This window comes from Marmota flaviventris, chromosome 13 (genome assembly GCF_047511675.1).
Source record: "Marmota flaviventris isolate mMarFla1 chromosome 13, mMarFla1.hap1, whole genome shotgun sequence".
Taxonomy (NCBI): domain Eukaryota; kingdom Metazoa; phylum Chordata; class Mammalia; order Rodentia; family Sciuridae; genus Marmota; species Marmota flaviventris.
The window spans coordinates 102,919,806-102,937,893 of record NC_092510.1 but is presented as its reverse complement, the minus strand read 5'-3'; the positions used below and the strand labels follow the sequence as shown (position 1 = coordinate 102,937,893).

General features: G+C 63.6%; 1 protein-coding gene across 1 annotated transcript in view; it reads right to left on the bottom strand.

Moving 5' to 3' along the window:
* The window catches only part of Kcnt1 (potassium sodium-activated channel subfamily T member 1), a 42,917-nt gene that overhangs the window by 2,327 nt on the left and 22,502 nt on the right, over positions 1-18,088 (bottom strand). The window contains exons 13-30 of the mRNA XM_027935370.2: positions 17,694-17,757; positions 17,470-17,578; positions 16,870-16,978; positions 16,421-16,570; positions 15,846-16,072; positions 14,316-14,550; positions 12,940-13,045; positions 11,765-11,937; positions 11,321-11,392; positions 11,000-11,134; positions 10,524-10,635; positions 6,621-6,722; positions 6,286-6,369; positions 6,027-6,152; positions 5,699-5,719; positions 4,662-4,986; positions 3,254-3,316; positions 108-192 (exon numbers count right to left, since the gene is read on the bottom strand). Coding sequence (XP_027791171.2) covers positions 108-192; positions 3,254-3,316; positions 4,662-4,986; positions 5,699-5,719; positions 6,027-6,152; positions 6,286-6,369; positions 6,621-6,722; positions 10,524-10,635; positions 11,000-11,134; positions 11,321-11,392; positions 11,765-11,937; positions 12,940-13,045; positions 14,316-14,550; positions 15,846-16,072; positions 16,421-16,570; positions 16,870-16,978; positions 17,470-17,578; positions 17,694-17,757 — 2,298 coding nt within the window. The remainder of the gene's footprint in view (positions 1-107; positions 193-3,253; positions 3,317-4,661; positions 4,987-5,698; positions 5,720-6,026; positions 6,153-6,285; positions 6,370-6,620; positions 6,723-10,523; positions 10,636-10,999; positions 11,135-11,320; positions 11,393-11,764; positions 11,938-12,939; positions 13,046-14,315; positions 14,551-15,845; positions 16,073-16,420; positions 16,571-16,869; positions 16,979-17,469; positions 17,579-17,693; positions 17,758-18,088) is intronic.

Sequence of the window (18,088 nt, the reverse complement as noted above, 5' to 3'; positions counted from 1 at the left end):
AGGGAGGGCCCTGAGGTGCAGGACAGCCCATTGGAGTGCTCAGGCCCCACCCGCCCCACATACCCAAGAAGTCCCTGGCTGCCTGAGGAGGGGCAGGTCGCACTCACACAATGTCGTTGGGCTCCAGCCTCGTGTCAGGCGGGGGGTTGATGAGGACGTAAGAGAGGGTGTTCTGCTGATCATTCATCTCATCTGCAAAGGACAGCCAGGTGGCGTCACTGCCCACTCCCCACCCTGGCTCTGCAGGGCCTGAAGGAGCCAGGGAGCTGAGCATCTTCTCAGCCGGGGCCAGTCCCCCTGGCACTGCTGGGCACTGGTCTCTAGCCCCTCCCTGCACTGAGCAGGGGTCAGCTAGCCGAACAGCCAGCATTGGGTGGCATCTCAGCAATGCAGGGCCCTGAGCAGAGGCTCCAAGAGCATCTGCCACCTGCACAGAGCACACACCTGGCACCTGTGCCTGATCATTCCCACGTGTGCACCTGTACACACCTACCTGTAGCTGCACGTGCCTGGACACGCCTGCACATACACACCTGCACACCCCTTGGCGTACCCCGTGGGGCCACGCACACTCCTGCACACAGATGTATAAAGCACATGCCTGACACACCTTCATACCCACCCACACCTGTACACACTTCACCCAACTCTCCCACCCTCCTTGAAGTGCCCTACAGATGCCACTGTCCCTGGGGACCAGGCAGGATCTTTCCCACTGGGGCTGTGCCATGCCCACACCAAAACCAGCATGATGTGCAGCTCACAGGGAAGCTGTGATTCCAGGAGCACCCGGTCATCTCACAGGTGTCTTGCACCGGGTCAGCAGGTGCCCTCGCCAAATACAGCGACAGATGGCCATTAAAGGCAGTGGCCCTGAATTCACTGGCTTCAGTTTACCCATCTGATGATGTTGGAAGGCACCCTGTGGCCTCTGCGCTTGGAGCCTCTGTTCAGGGCCTTGTATTGCTGAGATGCCACCCAATGCTGGCTGTTCGGCTAGCTGACCCCTGCTCAGTGCAGGGAGGGGCTGGAGACCAGTGCCCAGCAGTGCCAGGGGGACTGGCCCCGGCTGAGAGCAGCAGGGGGGGGCGTGTCTGCTTGGAGCCAGTGGCCTCAGAGCCACAGCAGGCACTGGGGTCAGAGCCTCCTCAGCTGGGCACGAGCGGGTGAGCAGGAGGGTGCAGGCTGGAGTCAGGTGGTGGGCAGCCTCTCAGCCAGGAGGCCAGCCATATAAGCCACACCCAGAGCCGTGTCGGCAGGAAGGATGGCATGGTCACCCTGCACCAGCACAACATGGGGCCATCTGTCCCAGGAGTACAGCTATTTCTGCCCTTTTCCCAAAACCCATGGTTGGGTCTCCTTGGCCCTGGTTGGAGGTGCTGCCCTGACTGCTGTGGCTTGTGCTCAAGGCTGAGGGGAGGCGTGGTCTCCTGTGACCATGTGCCCAGCCATAGCTCTGAGGTAAGACAAGCATAGGGACAAGCTGTGTGGGCAATGGGTGGCAGAGGTGGCTCTTGCGGACCCTGTACTCAGACCACAGTCACTGGCAGGGCACCATGCTGTGATGTATGCCCAATTGCGACACTGGAATCAAGGGGCCACCAGTGCATTCACCCTGTAGGCCTCTGTGCCCAGCAGCTGCACCTTCAAGGGTGAGCCCCTGGGCCCTCCCTCTGTGAGCTTGGGCCCCTGGGCCCACTTTAGAGGGTGTTTCTGAAACTAGCAAAGCTCACGGAAGGCCAAGTCAGGCCTGGCTCAGTACTTCTTGGAGGAGGTGGGTTATGCCAGGCTCCAGGCTGGACAGAGGGGCCCGGCTGGCCTGAGTTCTTATTAGTTTTGTGGGAGGCAGGGAACAGACACAGGTGTGGCTGGGTGAGGTAGGGGCCTTTGCTTCCAGCTTCCTCAGGAACAGCCAGGAACCCTGGGTCGCCTTCCATGTCAGGTCACCAGGGTGGCTCTACCTCCCTCCTCCTGTCTCCCCGAGCCTGGGCGTCCACACACTCCTGCCCTCACTCCCCTGCCCTCACTCCCCATGCTAGTCTGAGCTTACCCCCACCCTAGCTTCTGAATTGGGGGTTGCTTTTCTGCCTCCTTCCAAGGGAGGCTGTGGAGAGCGGGTAAGGTAAGGCTTGTTCCCTCATCTGTTTGCTGAGTGGCCTGGGGTGGATGCCCACCCTGCTGGCCAGGCTAACAGGGCCACCTTGCCTTCAACAGGAGACTCCCCTGGCTTTCCCCTCCGGCGCCCCAGCATCATCGCCCTGACCAGCACGCAGGTGGTGACACACGAACACCACAGTGGGCCTGTGACCGTGGGCAAGTCTGGGGCTGCCTGAGCCCATGCCCGCCACCTGGCCCAGGAGCCACAGCCACAGGCAGTTAGTGGTGTGGCTTGGGTCTGGGCTCACGGGGCCTGGCAGAGGCCACTCTTGCGTGGATGCTGGTGCGAGGCTGTGGGTAAGGGAAAGCCCCTGCAGCAGCCTTGCAGACAGGCCCTGCCTGAGCTAACTCCGTCTCGCCCTGTGTGGAGGGGGGCACCAGGACAGGCCCAGAGGCTGCCAGATGGAGGGGTCCAGCAAGGTCACGGCTGGGACTCTGCCCTGAGCACTGAGCCCTTGGGGCCGGTGCAGGGCTCTGGGGAGTGGGGTGGCCCTCCGCACTGGAGGACCCAGACAAGAACTGAGGTGATCAACTTTGTCCTAACTAGGCGGGGGGAATTTCTCTTGGGGTCCCAGTAGGGGATGGAAGCCAGCTGTCCCCCTGGCTCGGGCAGTACACACGCTCTCTCTCCTGCAGCTCAGAGCAGAGCAGCTCCAAAGCCCCCTGTGTACTGGGGCATTTTCCAGCCCAGGCTTCACCCAGCCTCTGTCCAGGGGGCTCAGGACCTTGGCTCAGGGGCCTCTGACATCTCATGGAACCAGCCAAAGAAGCCACCATGGCTGGGATGACCTTCCTGCCCAGTCAGGGCAAAGGCAATTGGCAGAGCTCATCCTACAGGGCAGGCCAGGGTGGACGTCCTGGGGTGATCCCTGAGAGCCAGGCAGGCCTAGTCCTCCTGGCCTTGAGTGGCACAAACCACAGCTTCACCCGACCCACGAGGATGAAAGGTCCAACTGCAAGCTTGTGAGGCCCTGCCCGATATGGAGGAGCCTGGGGCCCTCTCTCATCTTTCCTGACCTCTGCCTGGCCTGGCCAGGGCTACAAAGGGTTGGCATGTCCCCTGTGTGGTGGTCAGTGTTCACTAGAGCAGAATTACCTTGCAAATATCCCAGGTTTACCCGATTCATGACATCACTGGCTGTTAGATTTGCTACGTCCTCTACAGAACACAGGGGAAAGGCACAGACAGAAACGGAGGGGAGGGGGAGAGAGAGAGAGAGAGAGGTCAGCAAGCAGTGGCGTGGCGGGCAGCACTGCAGGCAGCTGCACACAGGGGCCATCCACAGGGGATGTGGTGGTCAGCACTGGCCACCTTGAAAGCGAGTTGATTGCCAAAAGGAAGCCAGCCCTTCTGTGCCAAGCTCTGGTGGGTGGGCAGGAGTATGTAGAGACCAAGGGGGACACAGGGCAGGCACCAGCTCTGGGGTTGGCCAGGCCAGGCCAGCCTGGACTCTCCACCTGCCAGTGCTTGGATAGGCCATGAGCACTGACCCCTCCATGACCTTGGTGGTCAGACCCCCAGAGGCAGTCACAGCAGGGACAATGCATCCAGGGACGCCCTCCAGTGTCCAAAGGCTGGCCTCGGTCTCCTCGGACTCACCCCCCATGGAGTAGCTGGCAGTTGAGGCAGCTCAGTGTGCCCAGGGGTGCACAGCCAGCACCTGACCCAGCCCAGTGGCCCTGGGCAGCCCCTCCACTGGGGGGGCAGTGGGGCAGAGGAAGTAGATGGGCCTGGGCAACAGATGGGTCCCCGACGGAGCCTGAGGGAGGCTGGAACAGCAAGGGGGGGGGCAGCAGTGCAGCTGGAGCTGGGTCTCAGCATCCCAGGAAGAGAGGGTGCTCATGGTCAAAATCACCAGTTTCACCCCCAAACATGGCATAGAGTAAGGGGGGTTAGCTGTGGAACCTGCTCAGAGACGGATGCCTAGGGGTGACCTGAAGCAGCAGAAATGGCTGGCCACACCCTGGGAAGGACAGTGGGGCAGGTGGGAAGTGCCCTGGATGGGCTGTTCAGTGTCTCCCTGAAGACCACGTGCCCACGCCTCCTGCATGGAGACGGGCATGGGGCTGGGCAGCGCGAGGTGCCCTGTGGTCTCTCTGCCTTGTTTCTTTTCCCCATGAGAATGGTCCCTGTGTTCCTGCTGCCCAGCAAGACTGGACTTAGTGTCCTGTCTGTCCCTAAAGGAGACTCTGGGGAGATCACCTGCCCCACCCTCCCCACCTCACAGCCTCCTCCTCCAGGCTTCAGGCAGCCAAGTCCAGTCTCCTATTAATGGACAAACAGAGGCCCCCAGCCACTCAGTTCTTGGGGATCCTATACCCTCCCCACACCAGGAGAGCCCTGGCCACTGCATTCCCTGCTCTCCACTGAGCAGGGCTCTCATGGCCACAATGGAGCTGGAGCTGGCCCTGCAGTGAGGGACAGGCAGAATGGCCAGGAAGGCAGCTGGACGGATGGATGGACAAGAGGGTGCCACCACCCAACTCCCGCCCGGCGCCCTTACCGTAGCCAGTGGTGGGCAGCCCCAGGTGCTTCATGCGGTTCTTGACCAACTCAGAGAGCTCCTGGCGCTCGGAGCGCCGGTAGAGGCTGAGCCGCTGCTGGTTGACCCACTCGGTGGCCGCGGGTACCTTCCCTGTGTGCTTGGTGCCCCTGCGGCTCAGCTTCCGGGCCCACTGTAGGCTCTTGCGCCGCAGAAGCGGGTGCTCGGCAGGGTCGCCACTGCTCGTGTGGCAGCCGTGGCCACTACCAGGACGGGCCCGTGTGCCCCAGGGCCCCTTGACCTCCCGTGTGTCTTCACGGTCCTCCACGTTCACTGAGACCTGGGACTGGGGGTGGGCAGCAGGTGTGGGCTGGGGCAGGGACCAGAGTGGAGCCACAGGGAAGGGAGGATGGGCCCAGGCGGGGTGCCCCAGGTCTGCTCCAGGGACGGGGCTCCGGCCCTGCCCCCAGCCTGCGGTGGCTGAGCCGACCGCCTTAGCCTCTCTGGCCCGCGTTTCTGTGGGTCTGGCTGCTCCCTCTAGGCCCAGCATGTCCTGGCTCTTCACCAAGGGATGGTGGCTCCTCTGTGCCTCAGTTTTCCCAGGGTCCCTCTCTGCCACATCCTTGAGCAGTCAGCGAGGGCAGCAGGGAGTGTGGCTGGATCAGGGTGTGAGTGGGGTGCCATGGGAGCCCTACCAGGCAGCAACTGAAAGGCCGGGGGCCTGGGGATACGGGGGTCAGGCCAGACCTCGGGGAGACCCACTGTGGAGGGGGGGGTACAGCACATGCTGATGGCGATTGCCGCTCTGGGAGCTGGCACTGGACCATTGGGCTGGAGCAAGGGGTGCATCCAATGTCCCAACGCATGGGCCACTCCCTCCAGCCTGCTCCCCAGGAGGGTGACTGCCAAGAGCTCCTGAGCTGACCTGTGGCTGGCACAGGCTCCAGCCCCACTCCTCACCATGCATTTCCCAAAGCCCCAAACCAGTGGGTCCAGTAGGACCCTCTCCATGAAGCAGAGGGTTTTGAGGGTCACCAGCACAACCAAGAGGCGCTCACCTGGGCTCTGAGGTCATGGGGCTGCAAAGGAAACCAAGGGCCGGCTGGAGCCTTGGGTGCACCTGCCCCCCCCCCATAGTGTGACTCAGCCCCTCCCTGTCTGCACAGAAAGTGCTCAGTCAGGGTGGCCCACAGGGCTGCCCGCCTTGTCCTGCGGCTCTCGGAGGCTCCCCTGAGCTCCCGCTCCCACTCAGGCAGATGGCAGCCATGCTGCCTCGAAAGAGCAACTACATAGGCAGAGGCCACCACACCCCAGGCCCCCAGAACCAGAGATGGGACTGGGAGTCTCAGGGTGGGGGGAGGCAGGCAGGGGGGTGGCTGCGTGCACCTCGGAGGTGAAGACATGACACTCGGTCCTGTAGATGCCGATGGGGATCTCTGCGCTGGAGGAGCAGAGCTTCTGGAAGAGGCGGCCGTAGGTGCGGATCCACAGGTCGTCCTCCGTGATCTTCATCTGCAACATGCCGGGAGTCCCAAGCTGGGGCGGGACGCGGGTGGTGCCCAGAGCCCCTTGCTGCGGGGCCCACGGGCAGGGCCTACCACCTGCTCCTAGGTGGCGCGGGAGCCCGGCCTGGCCCGGGACTTACAGCGCAGAGGTAGCCGGAGCCTGGGGTGGTGTCGAGGCCCAGCAGCAGCCTGGTGATGCTGATCATGTAGTCTTTCACGAAGGACTGTGAACCGAGCTGTGGTGAGGCAGGCGCCCGGCACAGGCCTGTGGCGCCCAGCCTCCGTGCACCTGAATGCCGCCCCCAGGTTTGCTAACCCACGTGGCCAAACACGCTAAGTTAGAACTTAGCGTGCCCTGGGGGACTGGACGGGGGTTTCACAGGACTGCGGGGGGTGACCCGGGAAGGCACCGAGTTCTGGCAGGGAGACGGGGCCTCTGTGGCGACCGAGCCCCCCTCCCTCCACACTGGCTGACCTGATACAGAAGCGTGTCCAACATGCTAATGCTGAAGACCCGTCCCGCAGCGAAGGGCAGGCGGAACATGAAGGCCAGGTTGGAGCCATTCTCCCGCTCCCGCTGCAGGAGAGAAGTGTCCTCAGATTGGCCGCGCCCACGCCCCACGCGCAGGGGCAGCCAGAGGTCAGGATGGCGCATCTGCGTATGTGTACAGGCGCCAGTAATCACTGGCCAGTGGGCCTGGGCCCCAGTTCACACTCAGAGCCAGGGCCTGGGAGTGACCACTGGAGTCCTAAGGAGAGAGGCCCAGGGTAGGTGGACTTCCTGCACCAGCCACCCGGGACTCTTTTTGTCTGGGGATGGATCCTCGGCTTTCTTTGTACCAGGCCAGCTCTACCTCTGAGCTGCGCCCTCAGCCCAAGCTTCTCAGTAATTTTCAATTGTAGACCGTATTTTGTGAATGACAGGACACTGGGGCACAGAAGCAAAGGTGCAGCATGTTTACCTGCTTATCCCCTGGCACACAGTGTAGACAACACTCCTGGAGCATGGGGAGTTTGATGCAGCCACTGTGGGTGTCCCAGGACTGCCAGGACAAGCCACCAGGAGCTTAGTGGCTTAAAACAGCACACTTCACCTCTCCAGGTGCTACAGATCAGACTGAACCCAGTGTCAGCAGGGCCTTGCTCCCTCTGGAGGCTCCAGAGGTGCTTCCCCACCTTTACTGTGTCCTGGGGCACCACCTTCATTGGCTCGTGGCCTCTCTGTCCATCTCCAAATCTGCAGTGCAGCCTCCTCCACCTCTCTGACCTCCTCCCTCCTGCAAGGATCCTATGGTGACGTGGGCCAACATGGACCATCCAGGACCCTCGCACATCTCAAGGCCCTCAGTTAATCCCATCAGCAGAGCTCCCTCTGCCACAGAGGTGGACACTTGCAGGCTCTGGGGACAAGGGCGTGGACATCTTCAGAGCCGTTCTTCAGCTGGCTGCACCCCAGTGGGGGTTCAGGTGGCAGGACATCAACAGCTGAGGACGCGCTGCCCACTGCAGCCAGAAAAGCTTCAAATGCAAGGAGGTGGGAAGCTTCCAGAGGGGCAGATACCCTGGCAGCCATTGCTACCGGTGCCAGCCTCCTTCCCTCCAGGGAACCACAGAAGGGAGCAGAGAGCAGTGGCTACTTTCCCTTCTCACTCCTGCGACCCAGAGAGGGGAGTGTCGGCAGGAGGGCATGTGAGCCGCCAAACACAGACAGGCGACCCCAGTGATTCATGATCTGTGTGTGCCCTTACGTCTAGGAGCAGACCGCACCTGACGAAGGTGGACGGCAGGATCCCCATGATTAAAATGATTGTTTTGCTTAAATCAGAACAGAACAAAACGGAAGTTAAGAAGAACCCTGGCAGGTCCACAGAGACAGAGAGAGGAAGGCAGCTCTGATGTGTTGGTTCCCTTCCAGAACCTTCTCCATTGAGCACTGCCTCACTTCGCCCTAGAGGGACATCTGGGCTTCAGTGGGAGCAAGTGCGTCTTCAAGTCTTCCCATGATGGTGAGGACGCAGGGACACCCCGTGAGCCATGAGAAGAGCCAGCCGGGAAGTGGCCAGCCCAGGCCAGCAGCGTGGGGTTGGGTGTCCCTGGGTCAGCTGAGCCAGCCCAGCAAGGGCTGCAGAAGGGAACCTGCACAGGCTAAGGCTGGGGGAACCCGGGAGCTGCGTGGGGCTGTGGGTGCAGGCGCCAGCCTCTGCCCCTCAGCCAGACCCCCAGGCCGTCCACCGGCGCGGGTGCCTTCCCATCTCAACACACCAGGGAGTTCACCTGCAACCACCGCACCTCCCCGGGGCCCCTCATCTCAGTGCTAGAAATAGCTTCAACCTCTGCTTTTCTCGCGAGGGGTAAGGCGAGTTCAGGACACCACCTTCCAGGTGCACGCCAGGGGAAGGTCGGGGGCCGCTGAGGCCCCTCTTCTCCACACTTGCCAGCACCACTCGATGGGAACTCAGAGCAGCAGGAACATTTCTACTAAAATAGCCGTCATTGGTCTCTTTTAACCCAGGGTCTCGTGCTGCCCACGTGCCCAGCTGAAGTCTCCAGGAGCCCCGTGTCTGAGGTGGCAGAGTCCTGCCTGGGACCCAAGGCCAAACTTGTCCTGGCAGAGAAGACAGGGCCTTGGTGGACCCTGTAAACTGGCACTCACCGGGGAGTGGGTGGGCAATGGATGGCCTCAGTGGCCTGCCCCACTCCTCCTCCTTGGCCTGAGCCCCCCAGGACCTCCATGCCTCTGGACCTCAACCTCATTCCAGCACAGAGGACCCAAGGTTGTTTCCTAAGAGCTTCACAGCCACCAAGGCCACACAGTGATGTCCTGGCCCCCAGCTGGTCCCTGTCACCCCTGTCGTCACAGAACCACAGGATGGGCCCATTCACTTTCCTGAATGAGGAGCTGGCCTGGCCAGGCAGTGCTTGGGGAGGAGGTGGCACAGCACTGGTGACGTCTGCCACAGCAAGCAGGGCAGCCTGATCAGCGAGACCTGACCTACTTCTGGCCTCCTTGAGGCACAAGGCCCAGGAGGAGCTGGGCTGACCCTGGGGAGGGTGGTGAGCAAAAGCAGCACTGAGGACTGGGCAGGCCTGCCCGACTCATGCCCGGTGCTGCCCGCTGGCACTGGGTCTTCCTGGTGCTCAGAATCCTGGGGCTCTGTGGCTTCTGAGGCAAGCCTTGACCTGCCAGTGTGGCCGCCCTCCACGACCTCCTCCTGGGGAGAGCGTCTGAGCTGTCAGGTGTGGGACTGAGGGACACAGAGACCCACCCAGCAGGGTGTGGGGAAGCACTGCAGTGGGCAGAGGCCAGGGCCTGGGTGAGCCTCCTGCTGTGGGAGCCGCTCTGTCGGCCTGGGGGCTGTCCACTGCCCGCCTGGCGTCCTCTCATTTCTCTGGTGCGGACAAAACCCAAGGTCTCCATGGGCCTCTGGGTCTGCAGCCGGGTGGAGCCCGCTTGCATTGTCCATCAGGTCCAGGCAACAAAGTTGAGTCCACGTGCCACGAGCCCTTGTCCCTTCTGCCTGGTGCCGACGGCCAGGCCTGCTCCGGGGGCTTCAGCTCACAGGTCTTCCTGAGTCGGCCACACAGCCCCTGCAGCTCTCCAGAGAGGACTCTGGCCCAGACTGAGCAGCGAGCATGCGTGGCTTTGGACATGGTGGCCGTGACCTCCAGATGCCTCCTTACCCACTCCCTGGCCTCCAGCTGCCCACCCTAATACATGGTCAGTCCTTGTGAGGACAGGTGTGCTGCCACTAGCCTAAGCATGGTCACCAACAGTGACCATGTCTTCCCCACCCTGTGAGTCTCACATTCTTGGTGGATTCCTGTGTCTTTGGTGCGTCCCTCAGTCCCACACCTGACCACAGCTGATATCCTGCATGGAGCCCCGAGGTACAGATGGGAGGATGCTGGGTCCAGCTCTGCCACCTGCTCTGTCCATCACGGGACCCGAGGCAGGTTTCCTCCCCTCTTTAGGTCCCCACATGCCAGGCCCTAACCAGGGCCTAGGACCTCTATGCCACGTAGGCTCTGAACGCAGACCAGGGCAGAGAGCCCAGGGCTGCTTCCTGAGAGACTCAAGCCCTGAGATGGGCCCACGGTCAGGTGTGGGGCTCAGGTGGTCCACCCACCTGGAGAGCTCCCTGTGGGGATTGGAACTATACTGGCCAGCTGACCATCCCAGGACAGACAGTCTGGATTCTGGGTGGCCAGGGCCTGCTAGTGCCCTGTGGGATTTCCCGGCTCCAGGATCAGGAGCCTTCAGCTGGGCTGTCCCTGGCCTCCTAAGCACCCACAGGAGGCTGCCAGCTCCCATCTCTTCCTCTTGCTCTCTCCAGACTCCGGGGCTGAGTGGCTGGCACTCAGGGCGGGGGCTGCTCACCTTTTCGAGTTTGGAGAGAGCCAGAGAATAGCTGTCCTTGGCACGGAACTGCATGAACCGCATGTTGGAAGGGTGGGTGAGCTCCGTGGTGATGCTGAGGCTGGGGAAGAGCCTGGGGAGGAGGGAGGTGGGCCCTGGTCAGCCGTGGGGCTCAGGGCGGGCCCTGGTCAGCCATGGGGCTCAGGGGTCTGTCGTCAGGGCGAGGGGCTCAGGGCCTGTGGTCAGCCGTGGGGCTCAGGGCCTGTGGTCAGGGTGTGGGGCTCAGGGCGGGCCCTGGTCAGCCGTGGGGCTCAGGGGTCTGTCGTCAGGGCGTGGGGCTCAGGGCCCGTGGTCAGCCGTGGGGCTCAGGGGTCTGTGGTCAGCTGTGGGGCTCAGGAGGCCCATGGTCAGCCATGGGGCTTGGGGCATCTGTGGTCTGCCTTGGTCAGCTGTGGGGCTCAGGAGGTCCGTGGTCAGGGCCTGGGGCGGGGCCTCACCGGAACATGGTCTGCACGTTGACAATGGTCTTGGCGTCGGCCATGTAGTCCTCCTCCGCGCTCATGGTGCTCTCCTTGTCCACCACCACCAGGTTGTCCGCGTAGATGATGCCGCACTGCAGCAGGCTGTCCAGGCTGGTGCAGACAGGAGCCACATGGCCCAGGGACCCAGCCTACTTCCCCCCAGGTCCCTCTGGGGCCTCGGATGCACTCCCCTGCCCCAGCCATCCGGGCCACCTGGCTGCGCCACCTCGGGAGAGCTCAGGGGGGACAGGGCTGCGGCGATGGCCACGCCCCATCCTCGGCTGTCCAGTGCCTTACTTGTCCACAGAGCCCTCCATGTAGTAGACCATGGGGAAGCAGCAGATGGCCTCCAGGAAGTGGTGGTCAGGCCTGAGGGGACAGCAGAGCCTGCAGGTGCCATGTGCTCCATGGCCCACCCTGGCCACACCCGGGAGCAGGGGACCCCGGCACTGCAGCCCATGGGACCTGGGAGTCTAGGGGAGGTGGAGGCCAGTGGGGAGACCGAGGCCCAGGCAGGACCTGCTGAGGTCGGACAGCTAAGGCCAGCCCTGGCCTGCCACCAGGCCTGTGGCAGAGACTGGCTCTGGGTAAAAGGAGCCACAGGGTGTGAGAGCCGCGGGCCCTACAGCGGGAGTCAGTCGTGGGGACAGGAGGGGAGTGGACACGGGCGCAAGGGAGGAGACGAGGAGGAGGGCGGGGAGAGGGCAGCTGCAGGCCAGGCGGGGAGGCCCCGGGGCTCACTTGTTGTCCAGCAGCAGCACGATGGGGTTGAGCTCTTTGCGTGAGCGGTAGTAGGCCCGCAGGGGCACGATGAAGTTGTAGAGCCCGTTGCCGGCGGTCTCGGCCGAGACGATGATGAGCTTGTTCTTGAACCCGTAGGCCTTGGCATCCTCATAGCTGTTGTGCTTGCAGCCCTGAGGAGGGCCAGAGCATGTCACCGCCCCACACCCACCGCGGTCAGCAGGAGCCCCCAGAGGCCACAGCTGTGCCCGCTGGCGTGCCTCCAAGGGCAGCGCTGGCGCCCAGGCGAAGCCAGTCCGTGAGCGTGGGTTTAGCCACAGCTGCCGACAGGCACACCCACATCCTGGCCAAGGGCCAGAAGTCAGTGGCCTGGCCCGGGCACCCGGTGCTGTTCCCACAACACCCTTCCCCTAAGAGCCCTCAGGCCCTGGGCAGGACCGGCTGGGGCATCTCACGGGAAAGCATAGCTCTGCCAGGGGACGGTGGCATGGGGAGTTCCCAGTCATCTCATGGGTGAGGACAGATGGCCCATGAGGACTGCCTGGTGTCCCATGGGTGTCAGCCCTGGGAAAAAAGGAGTGCACACGCCTCAGACCCGTGGGCGAGTGGAACCCATGGTGGAGGGCGCCATCTCCTCCGCAGAACAACAGAAGCCACGAGGCGTCTGGGGCCCGGAGAGCAGCAGTGGGGCCAGGAGCAGCGCAGGAGCCCACGGTCCTTCCCACGCTCCCCGCGGGGCTTCGACAGCCTCCCCAGAGCACTGTGACCAGCGGACACCGGGGGAAGGCTGAAGGCCTGAGTGCGAGGCTCCCCAGGGAGCCCTGCTCAGAGGTGACCTGGGCTCCAGGACCATGAGCACCTCAGAACAGACACTGCGCCAGGCCGAGGTCCTGCCCAGCTCTGGCCACAGGCTACACCAGGAGAGACGGCCCTGGCGCTGCAGGAGCAGGGGTGGATAGGGAGGCGCCCACCCACCCTCACGCAGTCCAGGAAAAGTGCCTCTTAGGAATCTGGAGGCCAAGAGCCAGGACGGTGGGGGTGAAGGCCGGCGCAGCGGGGAGCACTCTGTTCTCACCCTCGCGGCACTCCCCAAGTCGGCAGCTGCGTCCGGATGTGAAGGGGGAATGGGAGGCGGGGCCGCGCTGGCGTCTGGCCCGGCTGGCGGGTGGCCTTACCTTGTCAAGACGAAGACAGCAGAAGGGCGCTTTCACGGGCAAGAGGTGGCACAGAGTGGGGGAGCTGCCGATGTAGGGCGAGTTGGGGGGGTAGCCCTTCACGTACCTGGGTGGAGACGGGCCCTCAGCACGGCTCTTTGGTAGCCATCCCAGGGCCACCACTACCGGGGGACTCAAGGGTGTCCATTCCATCCCCGGTCACCCTCTGCTCTAGATCATCAGCACCTGGGACGCACTCCTGGAGCCTGGCCTCTGGCCACCAGCAGGACCCAGCCAGCCCAGGCAGCCACATGGGGGACGAGACCTCAAAGACGAGCCGCAAGGTCAGGGCCTCCACCAATGTCCTAGGGTGGCTCAAGGCAAAGGTGTGTGTGCAGGGGCTATCACCGCTGTGCCCTCTCCCAGGGTGTCAGCAGGCCTTGGGAAGGGTCACCTCTCCAGGCAGCCCCAGGGCCCCCCAGTGGTCAGACCTCCAGGGTGGGGCAGGAGGTGGCCTCTGCCCTGAGACCCCTCTCTCCTCAATGCACACATTCACAGAGAAGCCTGGGCTAGACCCTGAAGCCAGGGTAGACCCAAGGGATCTGACCACCCTGTCAAGCTCCCTGACACCCCAGCACCCTGGCCAGCGGGCAGACACTGCGGCCTTGAGTCCTGCCTCAGTGGCTTCCCTGGGCCAGCTGGTCTCCCCTGCAGGCCACTGACCCCTCATCCCTGTCCAACAGCTCCCAGCACACACCACACTGTGCCCTGGCTGCCCACCACATTCCCCTCACTCCACCTCCAGGGGCCTCCAGATGGCAGCCTCAGGGGCAGCCTGCCCCTGCCCTGCCCTGCGGGGCCTCGAAGTGGCTCACTGGCAGCCACAGGCCATGGCCCTGGTGGTGGGCACCACCTGTCTCCTGACCCCCAGCGGGAGGCCCTGCCTTCTAGGGCAGTGAGGGCTGACCAGTTGCAAGGTGCACCTGGTGCTGTGGACGCTGCCTGAGTGCGCACCAGCCTGTGGGCAGGCGGGGGGCAGAGACTTCTGTGCAGAGCTGCTGTGGGGCTGGTGCCTCGGGCAAGGACGGGTCTCACGCTGGGGTGGCCTTGCCCCAGTACTGGCCCCACTCGGGTCTGTGAGCCCCCAGGAGGGGACCCACCCCACTCAGCGCTGACCTGCAACCCTGGCTGAGGAGAAGGGGCACAGACCTGCAGACCCCTCAGCATGCCTCTGCTCAAAGCACTGCCGGGACCAGGGCTCAGGCACGGGACAGAGGTCAGGCACCTGCTCTGCCGTTTGCCGAGCCAGAACCCCCAGGGAGCCAAGCGCCCCCCAGGGCCTTCAGCCCCCCAGCACGCCCACCCACTGAAAGCTCAACCCCTGCAGCAGCACTCACTCGACCACGGAGAGCCCCTCGTCATCTGAGGGCGTCACCTCGTCCTCAGACTGGTCACTCAGCAGGTCACAGGGCAGCAGGGCCGAGCTGTCTGCCAGCTCCAGGACCGGGGCTATGCTGGGCCGACGGCTGCCTGAGCCGTTCTCCGTGGGCACCATCAGCTTGTTGCCCCCGCCGCCCCCACCACTCTGCGAGGGACGGCACTCTGTGTTCTGTAAGTCCATGGCCACTGTCCCTGGAGAGAGTGACTGAGCTAGGCTGGTGGCCCCTTCCCACCCTGCTGTTAAGGCTGAGGACACAGCCAGCCTCAGAGACCCTGGCTCACATCCTGGCCCCTGTCCTACAGCTGCGTGGCCTTGGGAGTCTTGGCACCCTCTAACCCTTGGTTTCCCCCTTTGGACAAGCAGGACGGGGCCTCTGGGTATGGTAGCCCCAGAGCCCTCCACCTCTCAGTGGCACCACCCAGTCAGTTGCTGTAGTCTCATTACTGATGGCCTGAGGGTGGGGGCTCTTGGGAGCTCAGGAGCCTGGCAGCTGGCCATTCTGCTCTGAGGACCAGCCCAGGTGGGGATGGCCCTGCTGAGGATCAGAGGGGAGCTGCAGGACCACTTTGTACCTGCGGACTCTGCCTTCCCACTATAGCCAGGGACTGCCAGGTGGGGATGGAGGATTTGGCCCAGGGTGCAGGGCTGCACAAGTCATCACGGCTTCCTGGGAGCCACCAGGGAATGACACACACACTCCAGGGGAGGTGAGGCTGGGCAGCAGCAGACCCGTCTCCCCTGCCCCTCAGCAGGCCTGGCCTCAAGGGCACACTGCCACCATCAGGAAGTATAACCTCCAGGTCTGGCTGCCAGCCCACGACATGTCATGGAGAATGTGTGCCACACTGACCCAAAGCACAAAGTTAGGACCATATGCCAACACTCCAGTAGGCACATACCAGTAGGGTATGCAGCAGGCACTCAAAAGTGTCAGCCGAGTCATTCTCAGGCCATCCTGTAGGAGAATGCAGTGCCCTGGCCGAGTCTAGGGGGCTGTGGCCTGGGTGGCTCCCTGGCCTATCCCTGCTCCCCAGTCTCCTGGGTGGGCCTGGCTGCGGAGGGCTTACACCCACCTCAGGTATCCTCAAGCCCTGGGCCCACACCCGTGGGAGACAGCTGGACCTGGCCCCAGGCTCATGGAAGTTCCAGGGTACCTGAAGGCCAAAGGCCTTGCTAGTTTCAACACTGTCCAGCTGGCTCCCAGCCCCAGAGGACACTGGGGCCTTGGCCTATTCAAGGGCCACGTGTGAAGGAAACCTTCTGGGCTGATGGGACTGCCAGGGACGAGGACGGCCGGCTGGCCTGCACCCCAGAGACCCTGACCAAGGCGGCCCACAGGGTGGGTGCTCAGACACCCTGCTCATTGCTGACAGGCCCTCACAGGTGGGGACACCTCCATTTGACAAATTCAAACACTGAAACCCAGACAGACTCACCTTGCCCAAGGTCAGTGCAGGCCAAGGAAGAGCCAGGCCTGGGGGCTTACCCATGGAGGCGATGATGCTGTGCACGGGCAGGCGGGAGGGCCCGTCGTAGAGCCCCTGCCCCCTCTTCTGCTTCTCCTCCTGCTTGAAGATGAAGGCCGAGTTCTCCTCCTTGGTGATGTTGATGTAGAAGCAGGTGTCGGAGGCGGCCAGGATGTGCCGCGGCCCTGGATTCAGCAGGATGCTCTTGTCGTCCTCTCGCTTCAGCCCGATGAGGCACACGCCGTACCTGGGCACAGGGGCTGCGGCTCCACGGGCTGCCCCGCACCGGCCGGCGCCTCCCCCTGCTCCTCCTGGGGGCCACCTGACTGCAACTGCCTCCTGCGCTCCTGCCCAGCCTTCCTTGGGAAACCCACTTGGGGTCAGGGTCCTCCACCAAACCCTCCCTTCGTGGGTCAGGGAACCAGTGACCCTGGGGTCAGCCTTATGAGAGCCTAATGAGCAATCTGGAGGCCTCGGCTGGCTGTCCTTGTCAGGCGGCTGTGGCCAGGGTGCCCCAGCTCTGGGTCTCTCAGGCCCCCTGCCCCAGGGTCCCGCCCACCGGCCCTGGGCCCAGGTGCTGAAGGGGGGCGCGTACTTCTTGTGGGCGTGGAAAGCCGCGTAGGTGAAGCTCTTGCCCTCGTACTCGCGGAAGAACTTGCTGTCGCCCATGCGGATATGGTAGACTTCGTTGCCGGAGCAGCGTCCGTACATGCGCTGCCACTGCTCCGGTGACTCCTGTCCTTCCCTGCCGGCCACAGCAGGGCAAGAGACCATCACCCTCGGCTAGGGCTGCCCTCCCGCTCAGCTGGGTCAGCATTCCCTGGGGCAGGCCCCTCCCCCAGACACGTGAGGCATCCACCCTTCTCCAGGAAGCCCGCCCTCAGAGTAGCCCCGCCCCAGGAGATCCCCGCCCACAAGAGGCCACACCCCTGTGGGGGCTCCGCCCATAAGGAGCACCGCTCACAGGGAGCCCCACCCCACAGGGCCCTGCCTGGTCTCCCTGGGCCAGCTGGGGCCTGGCGGTAGGCCCTGCGGGGCACTCACTGGCCGCGGGACGTGTGCACCAGCAGGGTGATGAGGGTGGAGGTGGCTGGGCAGATGCAGTTCAGGGCCAGCATGGCGTACTTGCACTCTTCCTCGCACACCACGTGGTCTGCAGGGCAGCAGACAGGGTCCACTGTTCCTGAACTTGCTGCAGGAGCCCTGGCTGGGCCCCTAGACCCGACGGCACCGCAGACCCCTTGTTCAGCTCTGATTCCAGCCCCTCCCCAGAGCCTCTGCAAGCCCAGAACCGGAGCCTTGATGGAGGCTCTGCTTTGTGTCTCTCCTGTTCTGCCCAGAGCTCCAGGGCTGGGTGTGGCCCTCGCCTGTCCCCTGGGGTGCCCATCTAGGCCCCTCACCTGTCCCCAGGGATTCCGGCAGGGTCCTGCTCACGGTGCACTCATCAGAGGGTGATGCTCCCAACCCCTGCTCCTGCCCTCCCTGACCCTGCACCCCAGCTGGATCATCTGAAAAAGCTGGACCGCTATGGGCGCCCCTCCTGGGTTGTGAGGAAGGAGGGCTGCTGCCCTGCCGCACCTCCTTGCTCCTGTGGTGGCTCCAGCCCCCGCCCTCCCAGCTGCGCACTGGAGGCCCCAGACGCACCAGCAAACTTAACGTGAAACTTGTTCTCAGGCTTGAGGATCTGGACGTAGAGAGGGCAGTTGGGGGCGAAGTCCTTAACGGCCCAGGCCCTCAGAATGGTCTGGTGGTCCTGGGGGGGGGGTGTGTTCAGTGTTGGAGTGTCCCTGCAGTGAGGGGGTGGGCAGCTACAGGCTGGAGGGGCTCCCCCCTCCACCCCCGCCTGCCTTGGCCTCGGCCTCACTCACCGCGGCTGTGCGGTCCACCTCGTTCCTGCTGCTCAGGATGAAGCAGGCCTCCCCATTGTCCATCCTGCAAAGTGCCAACCGCTAGTGTGGCCAGAGGTCGGCCTGGTCCCAGCAGTGCCTCCAGTCCTGGGCCTCCTCACCTCCCTGGCCTCTCCCCAGCACATCCTGGGCCTGGTCGGGATTTCTGGACACCCTCAGGAGGGTTCAAGCTTGGACACTGGACATGTCTCAGAAGCCAGATGGCATGTCTGGAGACACCAGTGGACCAGCCGGGGCACCTGGCTCTTCCAGGACATGGCCTGATGGGGCAATGGAGAGCTCTGGCCTCAGCTCCAGCTGTCAGGGGCTGGAAGGGGGTCCCCACTGAGACCCCACTTCACTGTGTGCTAGCAACC